Source organism: Solea senegalensis, linkage group LG14, assembly GCF_019176455.1.
Source record: "Solea senegalensis isolate Sse05_10M linkage group LG14, IFAPA_SoseM_1, whole genome shotgun sequence".
Lineage (NCBI taxonomy): Eukaryota > Metazoa > Chordata > Actinopteri > Pleuronectiformes > Soleidae > Solea > Solea senegalensis.
In genome coordinates, this window is record NC_058034.1 from 16,819,275 (window position 1) to 16,838,563 (window position 19,289).

Genomic DNA, 19,289 nt, shown 5'->3' on the forward strand with positions numbered 1-19,289 from the left:
GTATATGCCAATCGGGGTTCGTCTAAACAGTCGATCCAATTCCTGGTTTTTAGCGCTATCACGTGTCTGATCCACGTAAACGTGATGTAATTCGTTTTTGTTACTGCTGGAAAAGGATGAAAATTCCATTCCAATAAAGAATGATGAAAAACACAACAGTCACAAACGTTGAAAGCAAACAATGAGCAGAAAAGAAGACACGTTTACTATGGAAGCGGAAGTGAAGCCTCTTCTTCTTCTACTTCCAGGGAATTAGACGACACTGTGCACGTCAAATTTTGCACATGTAAACATAGCTTGTGAGGGCCGTCTCACACATTTGCTTCCCGACAGTGAGCGGCTATAAGATTTTAGCAGAGCAGTGTCTGTCATGGCTGGCAACTTAACAAGAGTTGCTGCCACCTTTGCTCCGTGCACTTTGTCCAACAAGAACAACAAGAAACCTTGTCCTAGTGCTCTGTTTGGGCTGTGAAGTGTTTGAGATAATGCATAAATATGATTTCAAAGGACCCACAATGCAACTTGGCAACACTTGATGCCTCCACCGCGTACATGTGAGTCAGCCTGAGTCAGCAGCTAAATTGAACGTAACCATCATTAAAAGTGATTATTTAAACATGTAATTTTCCTACTGTGAGTTGCCATTATGTCTGTAATGAAACAGTCCCATCATTATGTTTGCTCAGGTTGGTATTAACACCACACCTGAACCAGTGAACTGTCAAATACAGTACAGTTTTGCAGACTTGGTTCTTAATATCAAACTCTGAACACATTACCCAATACCTGATAGAAAATAGTATGGCCCCACGAGATTCTAAACTGTAAATATGCTTATCAAAGGTAATGGGAAGTATATTAAGGCAATTTGGCAGTCAGCTTGACATTGCATGTATGTTCTATCCAAGCAGACCTCCACAAAACATTAGAGCCATGTAAAAAGTGTCGTTTTCCACACAAAGGTTTTACATACATGCATACATGCATACATGCTACGTGGTCAGTCAGCTACATGCCATTTTATCTCGAGTGACATCATCATCAATTATAAATACTACATAAGTATAACATTTAACCAGATGAAGAACTTTAGCAATCGAATAATCACATCTTCCTCCAGCTACGTAAAAGACTTGCATCACTTAATATGAGATTGTTTTTAATCACCTGGTCAGTTTCTCAATCCTGGACTCAGGAACCCACAGCCCTACATGTTTTAGATGTTTCCCAGCTCCAGCACACCTGATTCAAATCATCTAAAACATGCAGGGCAGTGGGTCCCCATGACCAGGATTAAGAAACCCGGCGTTAGAAGACCTTTGAGGGCAAATTGGCTGCTGGAAAACCCCCACTGAACAACAAACCCCGACGTGATGAACAGACCACAGCACCCACCGATTACCCATAACCACCAAGATTGTCAGAGAAACATATTTCCATTTTAATGTGTTAATTTGATGTTTAACACCAGGTTCAAAGGACCCACCTAAAGGCCTAGAGTCCCTTTTTCTTTATAGCTCAGTAAGTACTGTGGAAACAAATGCACACCGAACTTTAAACAAATAAGAAACAATGCCCTGAAAACATCTGACAAATTGTAGTGTAAGCAATATCTGACAATGAACGCAATAAAAATGTGTTCGGGGGGAAAGTTATTCTGACAATTAACATCTTGAGGCTGGATGGGTAGATCATTTTTGTTCTTGCCCGGATATGCCTTCACCCTCAGGTAACTCATCCTCACTAACACAAGAGCAAAAGGGGCTGTCGGTATTTCTGCAAGGCAATGACGTGTTATTTCAGCAACTTGTAGATGCATGAAAAAAGAAGAGCACTTGGACATGACATCAACAATAAATCACTACACTCTCTCACCAAATAGTGTACCGGGGCTTATGTTTACAAAAGTCAATTACTTACCGGAGGACCTGGTTCTCCTTTAGGGCCGCGGAAACCATCCTCATAGTCGTAGTAGAAGTCTGAACCCTCGTATCCATAATCATAACCTCCCGTGTCTACGTCGCCGTAGTTGCCGTCCAGGTCGTGCTCTTCCGAGTTGTCCACCTGATTGTCCCTGTACAAAGTCGTACCGTTGACTCTCAAATGAGTCTGCTGGTACTCAAACTGTGAGTCCCTGGAGTTAACGATGGAGTTATTCCTGAGTCCTTCCTTCACTCGACTTTGCCTCACTGGAGAAATCGGACCTGGTGTGGCATCTGGAGTCTGCACGCTCTCATCCTCTGTATTGTTTTCAATGTCCTCCTGTGGCCTACTGTCTTCTACGAAAACATTTCTGCTACTTGAGATAGTTGTAGTTGCAAGATCCAAAGCTGTTTGTACACTCAGGGTAGGCATGGTGGAGCTTTCAGGCTGAAGTGAGGATATGGTGGCGCTGGTAAGGGGATCCAATGCATCGATGTGGCTCTGGTCCTCCAGATTAGGTTGTTCTGATGGCCCAAAAGCTGAATTGAAATGTGTAACCAAACTATCTGGAGACAGGTTGACAGCTGCCGTGATTTTTGCTTGATGGGTAGCTGCTACTCCAACAAGGGACGTTGTCAAGGGATTAGAAGGGGGGTCATTTGCCACAAGATCCAAACCAGGATGTGGCAAAGGCGATCGGTAAGTGTCAGCCAGTCTGCACTGTTTTTTAAGGTAGCTGCAGTAGTGTGCCGCAGCAAAGGCTGAGGGATAAATATCTAGTTGGCAGACTTGACCGTTGAATGCTGCTGCTTTGGAGTTCATCCTACCAAGAGTAAAAAGGCCCCCAGAATCCCCAAGTGTCTGAGATTTCCCAAGGGTGTGCTCCTGCTGCTGCACTGCCCCACAATCCGCATAGAAGGACACAGAGCGTGCACGGACGCCGATAGCAAAGGGATGCTGGCGCCCATCCTGCCAGTTGTAGTTAAAGTAGATGGAGGCTTTCTCTGCAGTGTAAACCACCACTCTGCGGGGCAGTAGCTGTATCCCAAAACGCAGCCTGTCCCTGTTATCTTTAACACTAAAAATAAATGCATTGTTTGCTCGCCAGGAGCTTAAACTAACGACAACAGAAAACTCCTCACCAATCTCTGGCGGGAACAGACTTCCTGCTGGAACCTCATAGAGGGAGTTTGAGTCGAGTATTATCCCATAACCAGATACAGGAGGATTTAAATATGAGGGAACAATGGTGTGAGTAGTTGACAGTGAACTTGTCCTCTCGTGGGGACTGTCTGAGTTTCGAGCTGTAAGCCCCAATCGATAGAGGATGTCCACCCCTGAAAGACAAAGGAGACACTGATCAGGATAACATGTAGATAATGGATCACAAAGCAGGCAGGTAGTTAAATTGTAAATGTAAAAATCATAGGCCTGAATGTCATACTTAAAAATTTCATAAATTGCACACATTTGATCCATTTTGTTTTGATTTCACATTGTAATTTTTCTGAGGGAGCTTAAGAATCTGGGGTGGCATTCATCCAAGAGCACAGTGTCCAACTTTGATTGGTTTGCAGTCAGGCATGAATCTGTGTCGGCACTGTCGTTCTGTTCGAATGAGGAATGTGAATGTTGAAGTACTGGACAGTAGTTTGAATGTGTCTCCATCTCTCTAGAGGTGTCTACCTAAGTTCTCTATGCCTGCAAATAATTAACTTCTTTTTTGGAATCACTTGGCACTGCAGTTCCCCACTGAACACTGATAGGTTTAATGAGAATTTATTCAGCATCCTTTACTGGTACAACAACCTTCCAGTGATTCTGATGAACCCACCGTGTTTTTCTCTGGAAATAAGTACCAGAAAGGCAGCTGTGGCCCAGATGGGCAGAGAAGGCTAGAGAAGGATGAGGCTGACCTAAAAGGCCGGAAACCAGTCCACATACTCTTTTTGCATTAAGCTTTCCTCCAACAGGTCCTGTCATTCTTTTCACATTTCTACAGGTAACGTCTTGAAGAATTTCTGTGGTGTGTGTGCACGCATGGGTGAGTGTATGTTGACAAGGTCAATGGGTCTCACAGGAAATGTGTTTCTCAATGATTATTTATTTATATTCTTTTGACTTGTTTGCTGTTTGCCTTCAGAAACACAGACTACGTCGTTCTCATCATCATGAGTTGCATCTGCACACGAGTGTAACCTTTTGAACTTTCACCTTGGTTCACCTTGGTTGGGGACCAAATCTGAAACTGACAACAGCGGGATGTCAGGTGCAGAGAGGACTGAATTACCACTACTGTACATAAGAACTGTAATAAATCAGTAATAAAGATAATGTACATGATCTTACAACTGTCACATTTCATGTTACTTCACTTTTGTTGTGACGTTGTCTTTAAAAAAGGCTGCTAAGGACCTAATCAGTCACATCAGCAACCCGTTTTCTAAGTCACACAGTAGTGCTGTTAATACTGTTTTGCTGTGAAAAATGACTAATTATGTGTTCATCTGACTGTTAAAAAGAAACAGATCCAGAGTGCTATGAAACAGCACACTGTACCACCACATGGATATGATTCTGACAGGTTTAAGGCTGTTCAGCAGACGTAGAAGAATATTTGGAGCTGTAGCTAAGCTAAGCAGGCACTCATTTGTCCTTGACATTCTTTGCCCCAGGTAACATCAGCACGGATTCCAATTAACCTGTCTCTTATGTGAGGACAAGCTGCACTAGCACTCCGGATGCATTCCTCCTCCCCTTCATTGTGATGGATTGATCCTGCTCAGAGTGGAATGATCAACTGCACATACATGGGAAAGAGACAACGCAACAGGGAATAAGGGGAGGAACCAGGCAGTGTAATTCCTGTATGTAACACTTCATTATGATACCCAGCCAAGTCCACCAGCCATTTGATTTCAGGATGCCATTTTGGATAACGTCAGAACATTCTAAAAAGGGAACTAATCACTGTTGCTCCCATTTTAATGACTTTCTGTGGAGCTTCCCAACACAAAAGTAGACACCATTCCTCCTAGAAAGTCTAATTGCCTGTAGGTCTATCCAATGTTTGCCTATCTTGCAAGGTGATTACACCCTTTTCCAGACTTCATGATTAAGATGCAGCCTGGAATTATCCAGGTTAGGTATTTCTGCCAGTGGTCTATCAACATGCCACTCAAAACCCACCCTCTCTGGACTTTCAGACGGCTCACTGTGTTGATTCTCCACTTAATTAAGTTCTCTTCAAGTTGCTGTGACAGCATTCTTTCCTACCAAATGCAGGCAAGTTCTTTCAAGGAAGGCACATCCGGAGCACTGTGTGGTTACACTTCAACCATCAAACGGCAATGATGAAACTATGTTGTACCGACTTGTCATGCCCCCTGAGGTTCTCTTGTACTAATCTGTGTTCTCTTTGCTCTGCAGGTAGCAGATTGGCATGATCTCCAAAACCTGTGGCACGGTGTTACCTACGTTAAATACACTACAGTACCTCTTGGCAGCAATACTTTCCACTGTCTTTACATCAGTCTTTCCACTGGGAGACCACACCCTGGATTATTTATGTTACCTTTACATTTTTGTCTTGCACGTCACACGAGATCCTCTATTGAGATTGGTTGAAGCCTCAATACGTTAAATGCTACAGAGATCGGGAGAAAATAAATCTGTCCTTTTCACCTTCAACTCCTCACCTTTGCCGCTTAGTTAAAAAACAGATGAGTATCACCTTAGTCACAGTGTCTGACCACAGCAGGCTGAGAATATGTCTGATATTTCCTCTTCTTCTTTGTCTGACTGATTGGTGTTCTTTCCCTAGAGTGAAATGCTTAGCGTGTACTTCACATCACGTTTGCATGTGGTACAGCTGGAGTGTTTTCTGATGATCCAGAGGTGAGAGCACTCAGAGGCAAAAAAAAAAAAAGGTGGGTAATGACAGTGATGGTTGAGAGGCTATTTTTGCAGCTTATACGTGCTGAGGCCTCAAGAGCAAGAGCAGACACGTTGAGATAGAGGGTTTAAATCAAAATAAACGCCCGTTTGTAGCCAGTTGCACCTTTACTTGCTCCTGTGTAAATCGTAAAGCAATAAAACTCTATGCACTGTGTGCCGTTATTTGGATCTTGTAGTGCAAAAAGATAAATCACTGCATTACAGGCCAATGCATCACATAAACTTAAGAATGAAACTGACACCAATGCTCTTTTTTTCTAAAGTTCAGTATCTGGTCACCTCTAAGGATGTTTTTGTGTTTCATGATGAGATAAAAAATATAATGTCAAGATCATTTTGTTGGTATACTGACTTTGGTAGGTGAACTATGACTAGATATGTGTTATTATAAACAATAACACATGTAAGAAGGTCCAATATGTCTTCAGGAGGGAATTTGGGGTTTGGCATTCAGGGTTCTGACAATTACCTTGAGCTAGGTAGTCTTCTTCTCCAGAGAGCACTGCTGAGCATACTGACAGGAGCAGGAGAAGGTTCCACCTAGGGGAGCAGACAAACACAACTTCAGAAAGTTGGCAAGGTAGACGATTCCATGCTGAAGTCATTAGTAAACAATGCTGAATCCAAATGATGCGGCACAGTTGAGCTTGTTAACACAAATATCTAATCACACAGCAACAACTCCATTAAGCATGCATCCATTGACAGGGCAAATGTGTGTATATATAGATACATATATATATGTATCTATATATATATATAAATATTTACAGCGTATGACTTTAAAAAAAATCACCCTGTATGTCACAGGATGTGATGAAAAGCAGAATTGACCACAGAGAGGGACTGAGGTTGAAATTCTGCTGTGGTCCTTCTTGCATTGAGGGAACTACAATAAACTGTTGTTCATCATGTCAACACTTTCCATGTGGTTTTTCACTGTACAGTATATGAAACTGTTCAAGGAGACAGTCTTACTTACTTCTAGCTCTTATTTGTACCCAAATGCACTTATTGTAAGTCGCTTTGGATAAAAGCGTCTGCTAAATGACATGTAATGTAAATGTAAAGACAGTATGTTAAAGGAGAACATACTCCATACCGATTGCACCGACTGCGACTGTATGAAGTCACCGCACATGGGCGAGCCAACAGTCAAGTCAAATACTGACAGCTCTACATAAAAAAACACTGGTCTCTTGTTCAGGTTTTGTGTTAAGTCGAGGAAAGAAAACGCTGACAACAACTTGGCTCTCTCAGCCTTTCACTGCTGACATAAGCATAAGTCTCAGCAGGTTAGAGAGGAAACCACAGATCTATAGAAAATTAGACCTGAGGTGATGATTCATTGGCAATTATTCGCGATTGTAGGGGCTGTAAATATTTGTAGCGGGGAATATGTGATGTAAAAGCCAATTAAGATATAATTTGAAGACATGAACATGGGCCAAGGAGAAATCGACTCTTGGCTGGGTGCAACATTACAATGTTAATGACGAATATGGTCAAATTAGGTGCTTAAGTTTATCACGCAATAGCTGGAAAAGAGACTACACTTGTGTCAAAATGTCCTCAATGAGAATGGTCTTCTTCTGTCCAGCACCGCCTACATCTGACTTCTATGCATCTGAACCATGAGTCACACTGCAGAGGTCCTGTACAGTCTGTGAGACATAACTGTCATCATTCGCCATGTGAGTCCATGGCATTTGACATATGGGCACCGTGTGGACACACACAGTTCAGCACCAAACACGTGTGACCTTGCAGACCGCACACATCAACTGTGCTCCAGGTAAGACGATACTCTGGAAAACGCAGGAAACGTGGAGTCAGGCACACATTCGTGGAGTGGTAGACTGACGCTCATGATGAATGGAACTGCAGCAATGTGTGCATGAGAGGAAGACAGAGCGCGAAAGGTTTGGAGAGGCCTCTAAGTTGAAGGTTGGTTACGCTACGGCTACAGGCTAACAACTGTGGGAAGTCATAGTGGCAAAATAAGAAGTGAAGCAGAATTGAGAGAAGTAGGAAACACTCCTGGATCCACTATTTGACCTATAGACGTATAGATTTATAGATAAAAAGGTATTTATGACGTGTATACTATGCCTTGGCTGTATGTCTACTAGAAATTCCGGTAATATTCTGGCTTTATGTCTGGGAATATATCAAATTACGCACTGATTGTTTGTTTGCTCCCTCCCAAATGGTGGAGGTTGATTGTTGTGATTACGAGCACATGTGTCAAATAGTTAGCCTGCAGTACAAATGAGTGTGTCTTTCAAGCATTTTTAATTCAGACTAAACTTCACAACCATGTAAATAATCCTTTAAACTTTAAAGTCCATTTACCAAAAGAAACCCACACTAACTGCCTCATAAATGTCAAGATACTTTCCTCTTTTTGTGCTGTTATGTAACAGCTAACCTATGAGTTTTGAACAGTTCTGGCAAAACAGATCCCTCCAATCAATTCAAAGTCAACAAAAACAGAATCTTAGGCATTTACAACAAACTGACAAAAAAAACCACTGACTGTGACTCTGTCTCCCATTTTACTGAATGAAGTCTCACAATGAGGATTTGTGCCTTTTTCGTTCAAAGGAAAGACGGAAAATAGATCATAATCATGGTCCCCCGATGAAATAAGGCAGTAACTCTCTGAACGGGCTTTGGGAACTGTTTACAACTTGCAAAGTTCAATTTTAAGAGGCACTCGTGAAACTTCTCTTGCTAATTCTGTGCTGGGCTTTTCCTTTTTTGTGGCCATGACTTCTAAACATCATTAAATGCTGTAAACCAAAATATGCATTTGAGACACAAATCCTTCATTATTTGGAAACAATTAAGTGAGTCACAAAATGCTCTTTGTGTGAGACTGACTCACAGTCACAACGACCTTTAAGTGGTTTTTGCAAAACATCTGCTGACATGGACAACTTTCTCATGGTGGACATCCTGGCACAATGTTAGGAATGATGTTTAAGCAATGCCCAGATTTGTTGAGCCCTCTTTTCCCTTGATTGTACGGATTGTTCCACAGTTCTTAACAAATTACAGATCATTAAACACAACATATGCACTCTGGCTCAGACATCCAATGCCAGCAATCACACCTTATATAAACATGTGTGGCTTAAATTAATTGTCACAGCAACAGCAAACATTTCTCAGACTCTGTTTTTCGGGGTAATGAGTGTCGGATTACCAACGTAAACAAATAACTTACACACTGAAGAAATTCTCTTTAGCCCCTTTTCCATCTGTGGTCCCAGCTCGCCTCGCCACGGCACGTCACAGTTTAGGTCGATTTTCCACTACAAAATACTACCTACTCAACGTGGGCGGAGTCATCTCTGCACGGCTGCATGAAACTGCCGTGACTTTGTTTTACACGCGACACACACACACACACACAAGTGACTAGTGTAAAGCAGTTGTTTTCAGTGTAACTGAATCATTAGAATCAGTCAATTAAAACTATTTGTTCAGTACTTCCTCCATGACCGGAGTACAGACTCTGTCTGACACAGTCACTGGACTGAAATAAATAAATACACCCGACTCCTCTGTAAAATGTTGAGATTTTAGACATTTCCCTGGTAATTGTTGGAGATTAAGCCACGTTTTTGGGATTGTTAAGTCTTTTTAACTGACCTACACTTCCGCATTGTTTGGCTTGATTCTTGTGTCGGGCGTCTCTTTGTGCGACGGCCCTCTGACCAATCGGTGGCCCGGTGACCTGGTACCAGGTACTATGCTAGTGGAAACTCAACTTAACCATGCCATGCTGATGCGTGGTGAGTCGAGCCAGTGGAAACATGCCATTAGAGAGCGTTAACCTTTGCCAATCAGTTTCCAAGAGTGACAACACACGATTCTATCTCACAAGGTAACAATTGTTCCTGAATCTGGATTACCACCATACTCTAGTCATTTCTTTACTGGGTCATAACCAACATCCCCAGAAAATGTCATCCACATGAGACCTTTGTCCATAGTGAGTTGAAACCAGTAGTCAAATAATGTTAAAAAAACAAAGAAAGAAAAGAGAAACCTTGGAGCCCCTCAAAAAGCAACCCAGACCCTGTGTTTATGAGGGCATTCAACTTTGACATTTTTACATCAGTAAATGCAATAAAAAGTCCTGCAGACAACATTTATTTCTTGTGTCATTTTAATTATTTCCAGATCATAGACTATGTCTTAAGGTCTTCGTTAGTTAGTGACATTTTAATGCCGTTCAAAGCTATGACTTTAAAGAAAGAGGGGTGGGAGGGAGGAGAGTGCAGGATTTATTGTCTCTTAAGATTAATTCTTCCAAGGTGTAAAGAGCAATTCATTATGAAAGCCATTCAAAAGAGTTATTAACCAGCCTTATTCAACAAATCGGGCGATAATGATCTTCTTCACCTATAGTTTCAAACAACACTTTGTAAAATAATGCAATATAATGTCGACATAACATTTTTTATTATTATTATTTCAAAAGTCACTCGATGAGATAGAAATCCCTATGTGTTGAACTTTGACCCTAACTGACCCCACCTCTAGATGGCACTGCTCACCATATAACTACAGCATAACAACACAGTATCAGACATACAATCATTTTAAAGGCTGAAGATGAATGGAACCCAAGAGAGAAATTATCTAGTGCCCTCTTAGTTTGTCAGTATTATGAGAGTATTATAAACATCTACTTGTCATTTTACATGGATTTTATGGATATGAGATATTAAAAAAAAGCTAAGCTTGCAATGTCAGTTTTCAATAAAGTCAGTAAAAAACACTAAAAGTCAGGAGACTAAACATCTTAACGAGACTAAATATAAATCAGATCCCACATGTTTAAGTCTGTAGTCATGCGTCTCAAATGTATGTTGTTGTGTCATCCATCATTTTCAATTATAGTCGTACCACTCCGTATCCGTGGTATCCCATGTATATAATATCAATTACAAGCGACATAAATTGGATTTATTGGTATGGAGAAGTGTCTCTAGCTGTAAGAAAGAAAACGTAGCAGTGTTGTTGCTGAAATATATCCCTCACAGCAACACGAGGCTCATACATCAAAACAACCCTTTTAGATTTACACTTGGCCTGAGTTACTGTTGTATTTTTTCCGTGAGGATTTTTGACATAGTTTTTATATTGTGCATAGAATAAATAAGTAAATAAATAAAGTCATATGACATATTTATATATGACATACATTTATATCATCTACCGATTCAAAGCATATTGTGTACGTTAAGATCAAATCCATCACGCTGACAGCTGTGTTCCAAATAACAGCTGCTAACATAATCACCGTCTTCTTGCACACGTTGTGATGAATTTTCATCGCCGTGCGTGGGGACATGTGCCAGAGACACATGGAGACAGATTTCTTGCTCTTTCAGTGTGTAAGTTACGTAAGATCACCCAAAATGGTGCCATCAATCAGGCTGCTGTCTCACTCTGAACCTCAGGGGGACTGTTACGCGAGTATGATAGCTATGAAAAGCATTATAGCCTCGGGAGCATCTCTGTTTTGTGGCCTTTTATGAAAATCAGATTAACTCCACAAAGAAGCTACTGGTGTTTGTGTGCCAAGACAGACAGGTAGCCTTGTTTTCCCTGGTCTCGACATGAGCAAAGAAACGGACACTGAGGAGCAGAGAGGACGTATCATGAGCTGTGTCTGTCACCTGTTCCCCATCGAGAAACTGGTGCGACATTCCACGGCAGAGAATGCCGGAATATCCCCAGAGCATGAAAAGGGACAAGGGGAAAGGAAGGAATGGGGGCGAGGGATGGGAATACAATCATTCATCTGTTGCAGGAGGATAAAATTGACATTTATAAGGCCAGCGAGTGGCTGGTTATGCTGAAAAGCTGGCAAAGGTTTAAAAGTAGACCAAAAAGACTAAAAACTAAAAAACTAAATATAACACTTAGCATTCCCTTCTGGAGTGACAAGTGGGGCCATCTGATGCTGATTCAGGCAGTTTTGTGTGTGTGTGTGTGTGTGTGTGTGTGTCACGCATTCGCCCTGTTCAGGGCTATTTCAGGCTCCCTGAGGCTCTGCCACTCATCAGCCCCAGGTTCAGCATCAGCACATCCACAGTGACGTCAGGAGAACAAGTGGTGGGGGGGGGACTTTCCACCACCTTAACCTCACCATTTGCCATCCTTCTGTCTCAGTGTAAGACGATTGGAATATAACCATTAAGCAAACTCATCCACGGCACAGGCTGCAAGGCCAAGTCTATGGCAACCTGTAGATCAAGCACTTTTGTCCATTTCTATACTGATCTCAGAGTTAATCTCTCCCGGGAGTGACAGCACACCACGACATGCTTCTCAGGCCAAGCAGTTAATGGAAAAGACTGCTGAAAGAAAGACAAAGCTCCCCAAACACTGCTCTGTTGACTGAGGGAAATACCAATATGTGGGGAGGGGGTGTCCTGTCAGGACTATAAATAATCACAATTTAAAACTCCCCTCTGCAATGAATCACTCCAGCTGTAACAGATCTTGCATTTCTCCCGTCAAAATTAGCTTGGATCCCTAACAATGGCTCATTCAAGTGAGGAAAAGGCTGAGAGGCAAAGTGCTCAATTTGGTTTGGCAAACAGGAGCAAACTCACTTAGGTTGTGTTTACCGTCCCGAGAAAGAAAGGGCAATCATTTTATTCCATTTATCAACGATGTCTGCCAGAGGGTATACACTTGTGAGCGGTGACATTCACATTATACTGCTTTGCAAGTGTAATTTGGCAGGACATTCACCTAATTCCTTGATAACAAGCACACACAGCTCCTAATCTGCCCTGGAGATTATACAAATAAAATAAATGCACAATTCATGACGCTAAAAAAATCACACAGAAAGCCAACAGTAGCGCTGGACCGGCGTAACTTGACTCGACTTGTCCCCAAAAGTCTTCAGAACATTAATGCAGGTAGTAGTGCGCCACACGGTGACTTATTTTTTGAGAAAATTGAGGTTTATAGAGCTTGACCTTGGAGAATGAGCCTAACCGCCACTGTTATAAGCCCCTTTGGCAAAACTGCGGCTCCACTGAGGCCAAGTTTTAAATGGGGGTGGAATTCAAAACAGAAGGGAGGCCACGACTCCAACACATACGTACACTTGACACAGTGCTGTCGGGAGCGCCGATCGAAAACACTCGGCATCAAACAGTTAGAGATAAAGTCGGTATCCAAAAAATGAGAATCTCTCACCCCCACTCGGCATCTCACACGCTGAACTCGCAGGAAAAACATCTCAGTTGTTGGCTAATTAGATATTCTATTCCTGCATGCTTCACTTCTCAAACTCAACCACTACATTCCAGTGTATTAACGAGTAACTGATCCATGACTAGTATCTGCTCCCACTGGCTGTGTTTCAGCTTTAGCACCTGTAGCACGCTAAATTATGGACGTCCAAAATGGCCACCAGCGGGAAAAAAAACAGTTCCTCACCAGCCTTGAAACTTGAAAAAAAAACAACTTTTCCAAACAACCCGGAGCGAGTGACGATTTAAAACTGTAAATCAACATAAATGAGTTTAAACGTCTGCGCGTCAGTCGGCATGTACGGGTGCTTGTTCTCTCCGGATCGAGGGCCGAGCGCGGGGTTTTCTGATTTTCAGCTCACTCCCATTCACCGAAGCGGGAGTCAAGAGGTCACCGCAGCAGACCAGAGTAAAGATTGACTTAGTCCACAGGACAGCGAGCAGACAAAGGGCTGTGAGTAAACTTCCACTGGGCTTTATTAGTTTGCCCTTTTGCTGTTGCAGGTGGACCTGCAGATGTTAGGAAGGGTTAAATACACTCACTGTGACAGACAGACAGACAGACAGACAGACAGACAGACCACAGTTGTGGAGAAAAAGAGTTGAGCAACAAGGTGGGCAACCTGTGATCCCACCGTGCATGTGTTTTTCACGGGTCTTTAGGTTTACAAGGGAGAAAACTGTGTCTCTCAATAACATCAGCACTGGCACTTAAAGGGCCAGTGCTGATGCGTCTTTTAAAACGTGCCACATAAGTAACTTACACTGAATTATATTCACATTCCTCGCAACGAGGCGATGAGAGAAGCAGCGCAGACAAAGACCCGGCAACACACTGAGTTTAATATGATATAATCATTATTTTTTATTTGCTTGAACTTTGACCAAATAGAATCAAACGCCTGCCGCGGCCCAGAATGACTTTTCAAAACGTGATGAATTGCAAATTGTTTTTCCGCGACAACAGAAGTGCGCGCATTATAGTGATTAAACGCGGTGGTCGTGTGTTGTCATAGCAATATCTGCGTTTCGTTTGTCTCCAAGAGTTACAGAGTAGTGACATGTGACATGGACAAGGTTCCCATGTGTATCCAGCGTGACACGGACACGGACACGGACACAGAGCCGTGGTCCAGTCGAGTGTATTTTAAATTTCGCGTCAAGGCATTGAGGTCAGTCAGTCTCGGTAGCAGCACGTGCTGCAGTACGCTCGGCTTCATGACTTCATGATTAATCACTGGTTGCTTGCTTCTCAGTCTGTTGATATTTACAATTACAATTAAACCATGTGTCCACAACATCAGCGGGATTATATTTACAACAACGCGCATTAAAGCAGGACGCAGGATCTGCACAACACTGCTGCACAGCGCTTGGATCAGACGTGTTAATGAAAAAAAAAAAAGGAGTCGCTGGTGTGCAGCAGATGTAAGGCAGCCGGAGACTTCTCCATGAACTTTAGCTTTGATACTCGCAGCTCTTCTGAGATATGAATCATTTCATTAGCCACTTTATGAGTCATTCGCCTTTAATAGACCCACTGCTCCAGAGCGCAAGTGTTTCCCAGATTCACTTCCTGAAAAACTCATTTGGGATTGCCAGCCGGAGCTGAGGATACAGCACACTCCCCAAGTCAGTGCGGTGTGTGTGAGTAGTTTGAGAGTTGTGTCTGCAGCCACTGGCAGCGGTGCAGCAGCCATGTCTGCAACAGTGGGTGATTGTCTGCAGCTCAGGAGCCAGTGAACCACTGATGCATATACACACTGACCCTCTCTCAGTGAATTCAAGGGGAGGCCACACTTGTTCTCACCATAAGGCTCTCATTCTCACTCTCAAGGACAAATAAAGGACCTCTCGGGATTTTTTGGGTCCACTTTGTTTTTTCTGCGCTGAGCAAACAAAGAACAACAGACAGCTTTGTAAAGCTCGGCTCCTTCTCACATCGTACTGCGTGCAAGGGATTTCAGAGTGAACCACACTCTGCGATATGGCGGTCAATGCGTTTCCTGTGGAAGAGTCGGCGGGGGGGGGGTAAATGTGTGGCTCCACAGTCACAGATGAATGTAACAGGACAACAAAACCTGCACGCTGGATGTCAACACTACACACTTCCATGAGGAATGTTTCGGTTTAAAGGCACTCTCCGTAGATTCTCCGTTTTAAAGTCTAAACACTGACAGATTTATCTGCTGCTAGATCCCGAGCCGCTGACCACCGGTCTTACATTGTGTCATCATATATCACAACATAAAAACACTGCTCCCAGGACACCGGCATTCATTCATTCGTCCTCTTTCTGCAAACATCAGGGTTTATTTCCCGGCTTGACATAGCCATGTGAGTGAAGGACAAATGAAGGGAAGAAGAAGAAGAAGAAGAAGAAGAAGAAGAGGGTTCAGCAGTGGGACATAAGGTGTTCACAGTAGCATGTGGAAGATTCCAAAGTGCATGTTCTCATGGAGAGTTCAAAGCCAAGACTGGCTGCATTTACCACTGACACTGACTATTGTGCAAATGTAAAGACTGACAAGTAAACAAACACAAGATGTCAATAAATTGAAAAAATATGAATATAGTAAAGTGTCAATTTGTTCTCATTGGCGGGGATAAAAAGAGTGTATTAAACACTGTGGTGTATCAGTCAGGTTTTTTGATGACAAGAACTTGTATTTGCAGGAACTATGTTTAGTCAAGTGGCGCCCCTGTCAGGGAAAGACGCCAAAGAGCCAGAACACAAATAAGTCCTGCAGCTGCCATGTTTAACATGTTCTGGAGAGACACGGCGCAGAGGCGCGCACACGCACACAATTGCCTGAACAATCTGCATACTTACGTTGCTGCCGCGGAAACGTGTCCACTCCTTGTCCGTTGAGCTCCTAAATGCATTTGTATGCATTTGTCCAGGCAGCAGAGATCTGGGTGAAAACAGAATCACACTCAAGAGGATACCTGTTCATGGGCTAAACCTTTTGGTGTCAACAGCCAAAGCACGCGTAAAGGAGTAGTGCCACCTCAGAATTTCCTCATCGCGCTGCAGTCCAGGAGGAGAGATCTCTCTCACTCGTTCAAACCAGAGCAAAAAGGAAAAAGAAGACCATTCGCGCTCTGTGAGGCGCAGTGGTCGCACGTATCTCTATCCAAAGTGGCGCGCAACAGTTGCACAGAGAGAAATTGGCTTTCGCAGGGCTGTCGCAGAGTTAGCGCGACTGTTCAGTGAGACAGGATCAGAGATGTCTCAGTGTGTTGTCTCACACACAGCAGCAGATCCAGCTCTGCCCCCTCTCTCTCTCGCCCTCTCTCTTTCTCTGCGCGTCTTTACCTCCGGGCGATGGTTTCTGTTATGTGCCTTGACTTGCACTGATGCAAGGGGAACCGTGTTCACACACACACACACACACCAGTTGCTGGTGTTGGATTTCACCAGCGACTCGTGACATCACAGATCGAGTTATGGCTCGTGTCCGTCAATGCCCTTTGTCTGCTGCTCTGACTACTGTATCAGCCCAAAGCCTTTATTTACACAACACAACAAAGTTTGACTGCATGTTCTTACTTTTGCACTGACACACGCTGACACTATAATGTCAGAGGGAAGAAGAGGAGATCAGCTGGTGCGGCCTCATGTTGCTGACAAGCAACTCTGCCAGGTGCTGCAGCTGTTGTTCTGTACCAGATTTTTTTTAACTCATAACACTTTTTGTACTGGAAATACAATCATGGAAGTGTACTGAAAGCTCCAGTGTGTAATAATTAGTAGTTGTGTTTCCAGTACACTTAGAAATGTGCAAAGCGTAGATATAGTAAGAAAAGTGGGTAATGGAAACACCGACATTTCGAAAAACCTCTCAAATATCACAAAAACCAATGTGTCAATATCTCAAAAGTGTAATGGCAACACTTTTTTCGCATTTACACATCCCTGGTGTCACCGTGACATGACCGGTTTACTTCAGACAAGATGGCACGGTATGAAGTTCCCCGCGCTGCCTTCGTCCTCGTAGATCACTGTTCCAAAACCACGAAAATTCAAAATGTTTTGTGCCATCTTCCTCAAAGTGGAGTCTTGTAAGCGATTGTACTTTTAGAACTATGGCTTTTATTTTGCAGATTCGTCTCTGTTTTGCGTAGTGAACTCTTGCTTCAGAAGGTGAAATGCACACATTTGTCTGTTTGGGCCTGTTGTTGAAACATGAAACAAGTATATTCAGTTTATGTCAATGAACTGGCTCATTGTTAACTATGTGATCCCTCATGTTTCTAAATGTTAGAACATGACATCTCTAATCATACAACACTGTCTGTATATAAAGATAACAATTGCATCCTGGCCTTTATTGTCTTTGTCCACCACCCGAGTGATAAGTGACGTGTAAAGCAGTTGTTTTCAGTGTAACTGAATCATTAGAATCAGTTCATTAAAACTAGTCCAGTCACTTGACTGAAATACAGCGGTTCATTTAGATTTTAAACATTTCCCTGGTAATTGTTGGAGATTAACCCACATTTTTGGGATTGTTAAGTCTTTTTAACTGGACGTCTCTTCCTGTGACAGAACTCTGACCAATCTGTGGCCGGCAGTCTGGCGACATCACGCATAGTATCACCTCGGCTCGCTTGTAACCTCGCCAGAGCAGGTACCAGGTACACTATGCTAGTGGCAACGCAACTTAACTGTGCCGAGGCGAGGTGAAGTGAGGCGAGCCAGTGGAAACTCGCCATTATACATGGGCATCTTGTTAACTGAAGTTGTTTTCATATAAAAACTGGCATTCCACAGACCACCAGTCTACGGACCACCATCTGTGGTGGTTTAGCATGTTGGATACCAGGCCAGATCTTTGGATTTTGCATCAGCTCCATCTGAAGAGATGAACAAAGACAGATTTTGGGATAGAAAGTATGTCTGTTACTTCCAAATCAATGTCTACATGGCTTTTTCCTCTGTTTCTCAGTATAGATAGTGAAGCGAGATGGCTGCAAACATGCTTGAGTGTGACTGGAAGCACAAAGACGTTTGACAGGGCAGACGCCTCTTGTCCCCACCCGCCCCTGCATTGCCGGTGCATACAAACAAACACTCACTCAGTCATGCTTCATGGAGTCAGTCATCAAATAAAGGACGAAGCACATTGTTTTTAATCACTCAAAGTTACCCACTGGAGCTTTAAGTTGTTATGGAACTCTTATGAAACATCTCCGCTCTGGCACTAATTGCTTTTGAAAAGAATCATCTCAACGTGAGTCAAAAATGCAGCACCACCATATATCGTCCTCAAAAATGTTCCTTATCGCTTCCAACTACTTTTTTTTCTCCCCTCTAAATATCTTTGACCCACATACTTTCCATCCAGGTTATACCATTAACTTGGTAGGTCCCTGGGCTTTCTGCCCCCATGCAGCCCCAGCATCCTCCCCCAGATATCCGCTCACTCCATCAGAGCAGCTCGGACGAAGTCCATGTGTTTTGCAGTTTAGGGAACTGGTGAGACTTGAGCGGGAGACAGAGCAGTTCCTGCTTTTAATCCCAGGTTGCTTAACCTCAAAAAGAAAAAGCACAAGGGCAGTTCCAGTGAAGAGTTACAATGACCAAACATGGAGAATTATAAGCGCGATCAAAGTGACATGGAAACTTCAAGTGGGCCTGCCAGCCACTATAAACACTGAGGTTAATAAGGAGCGCTCATGTCATGGTGAACGACGTGTATACGCCACAGGGGTTTGTGGGTGTCTGCAGCAATGGTTCAACCTCTTCTCTCTTTATCAAAGACAGTTCCCTTTTGTGGAGGAAGCATGTGCACGAGATTCTCTCTCTCGCTCTCTTTCACTCACTCTCCCTCTCTGTCTCTGGCTTTGCCATCAGCCTGCTTTAAGGAAAATCAGTGCTTCCACCATATGTTCTCTTCAGCTTCCAAGAAAAAAAAAAAACAAACCCTGAAAGATGCTGGTTCTCTGACAAGACTGTGAATCAACATCGAGAGCAAATGAACGACATGATCCGTTTGTAGCAAAAAAAAAAACGCCGACACAACCATGGGAGGGTCGAATCTTGTGTCCCCCTATGACAGAAGTGGAACATTCGCCATCCGCTGACTGCTGACATTTGAATCCAGAAAA

The 19,289-nt window shown here is 43.1% G+C and overlaps 1 protein-coding gene across 2 annotated transcripts in view; it reads right to left on the reverse strand.

Moving 5' to 3' along the window:
* LOC122781081 (collagen alpha-1(XXIV) chain-like) overlaps nt 1–16,516 on the reverse strand; it is an 80,048-nt gene extending 63,532 nt beyond the window's left edge. The window contains exons 1-3 of one of the 2 annotated variants that reach the window (XM_044044584.1): nt 16,009–16,516; nt 6,350–6,420; nt 1,921–3,260 (exon numbers count right to left, since the gene is read on the reverse strand). In XM_044044584.1, coding sequence (XP_043900519.1) covers nt 1,921–3,260; nt 6,350–6,420; nt 16,009–16,061 — 1,464 coding nt within the window. In that variant the 5' untranslated portion in view covers nt 16,062–16,516. Of the gene's footprint in view, nt 1–1,920; nt 3,261–6,349; nt 6,421–16,008 lie in introns of those variants that run through there. The other variant, XM_044044585.1, reaches the window with a different exon arrangement.
* Between the last annotated feature and the right edge of the window lie 2,773 nt (nt 16,517–19,289).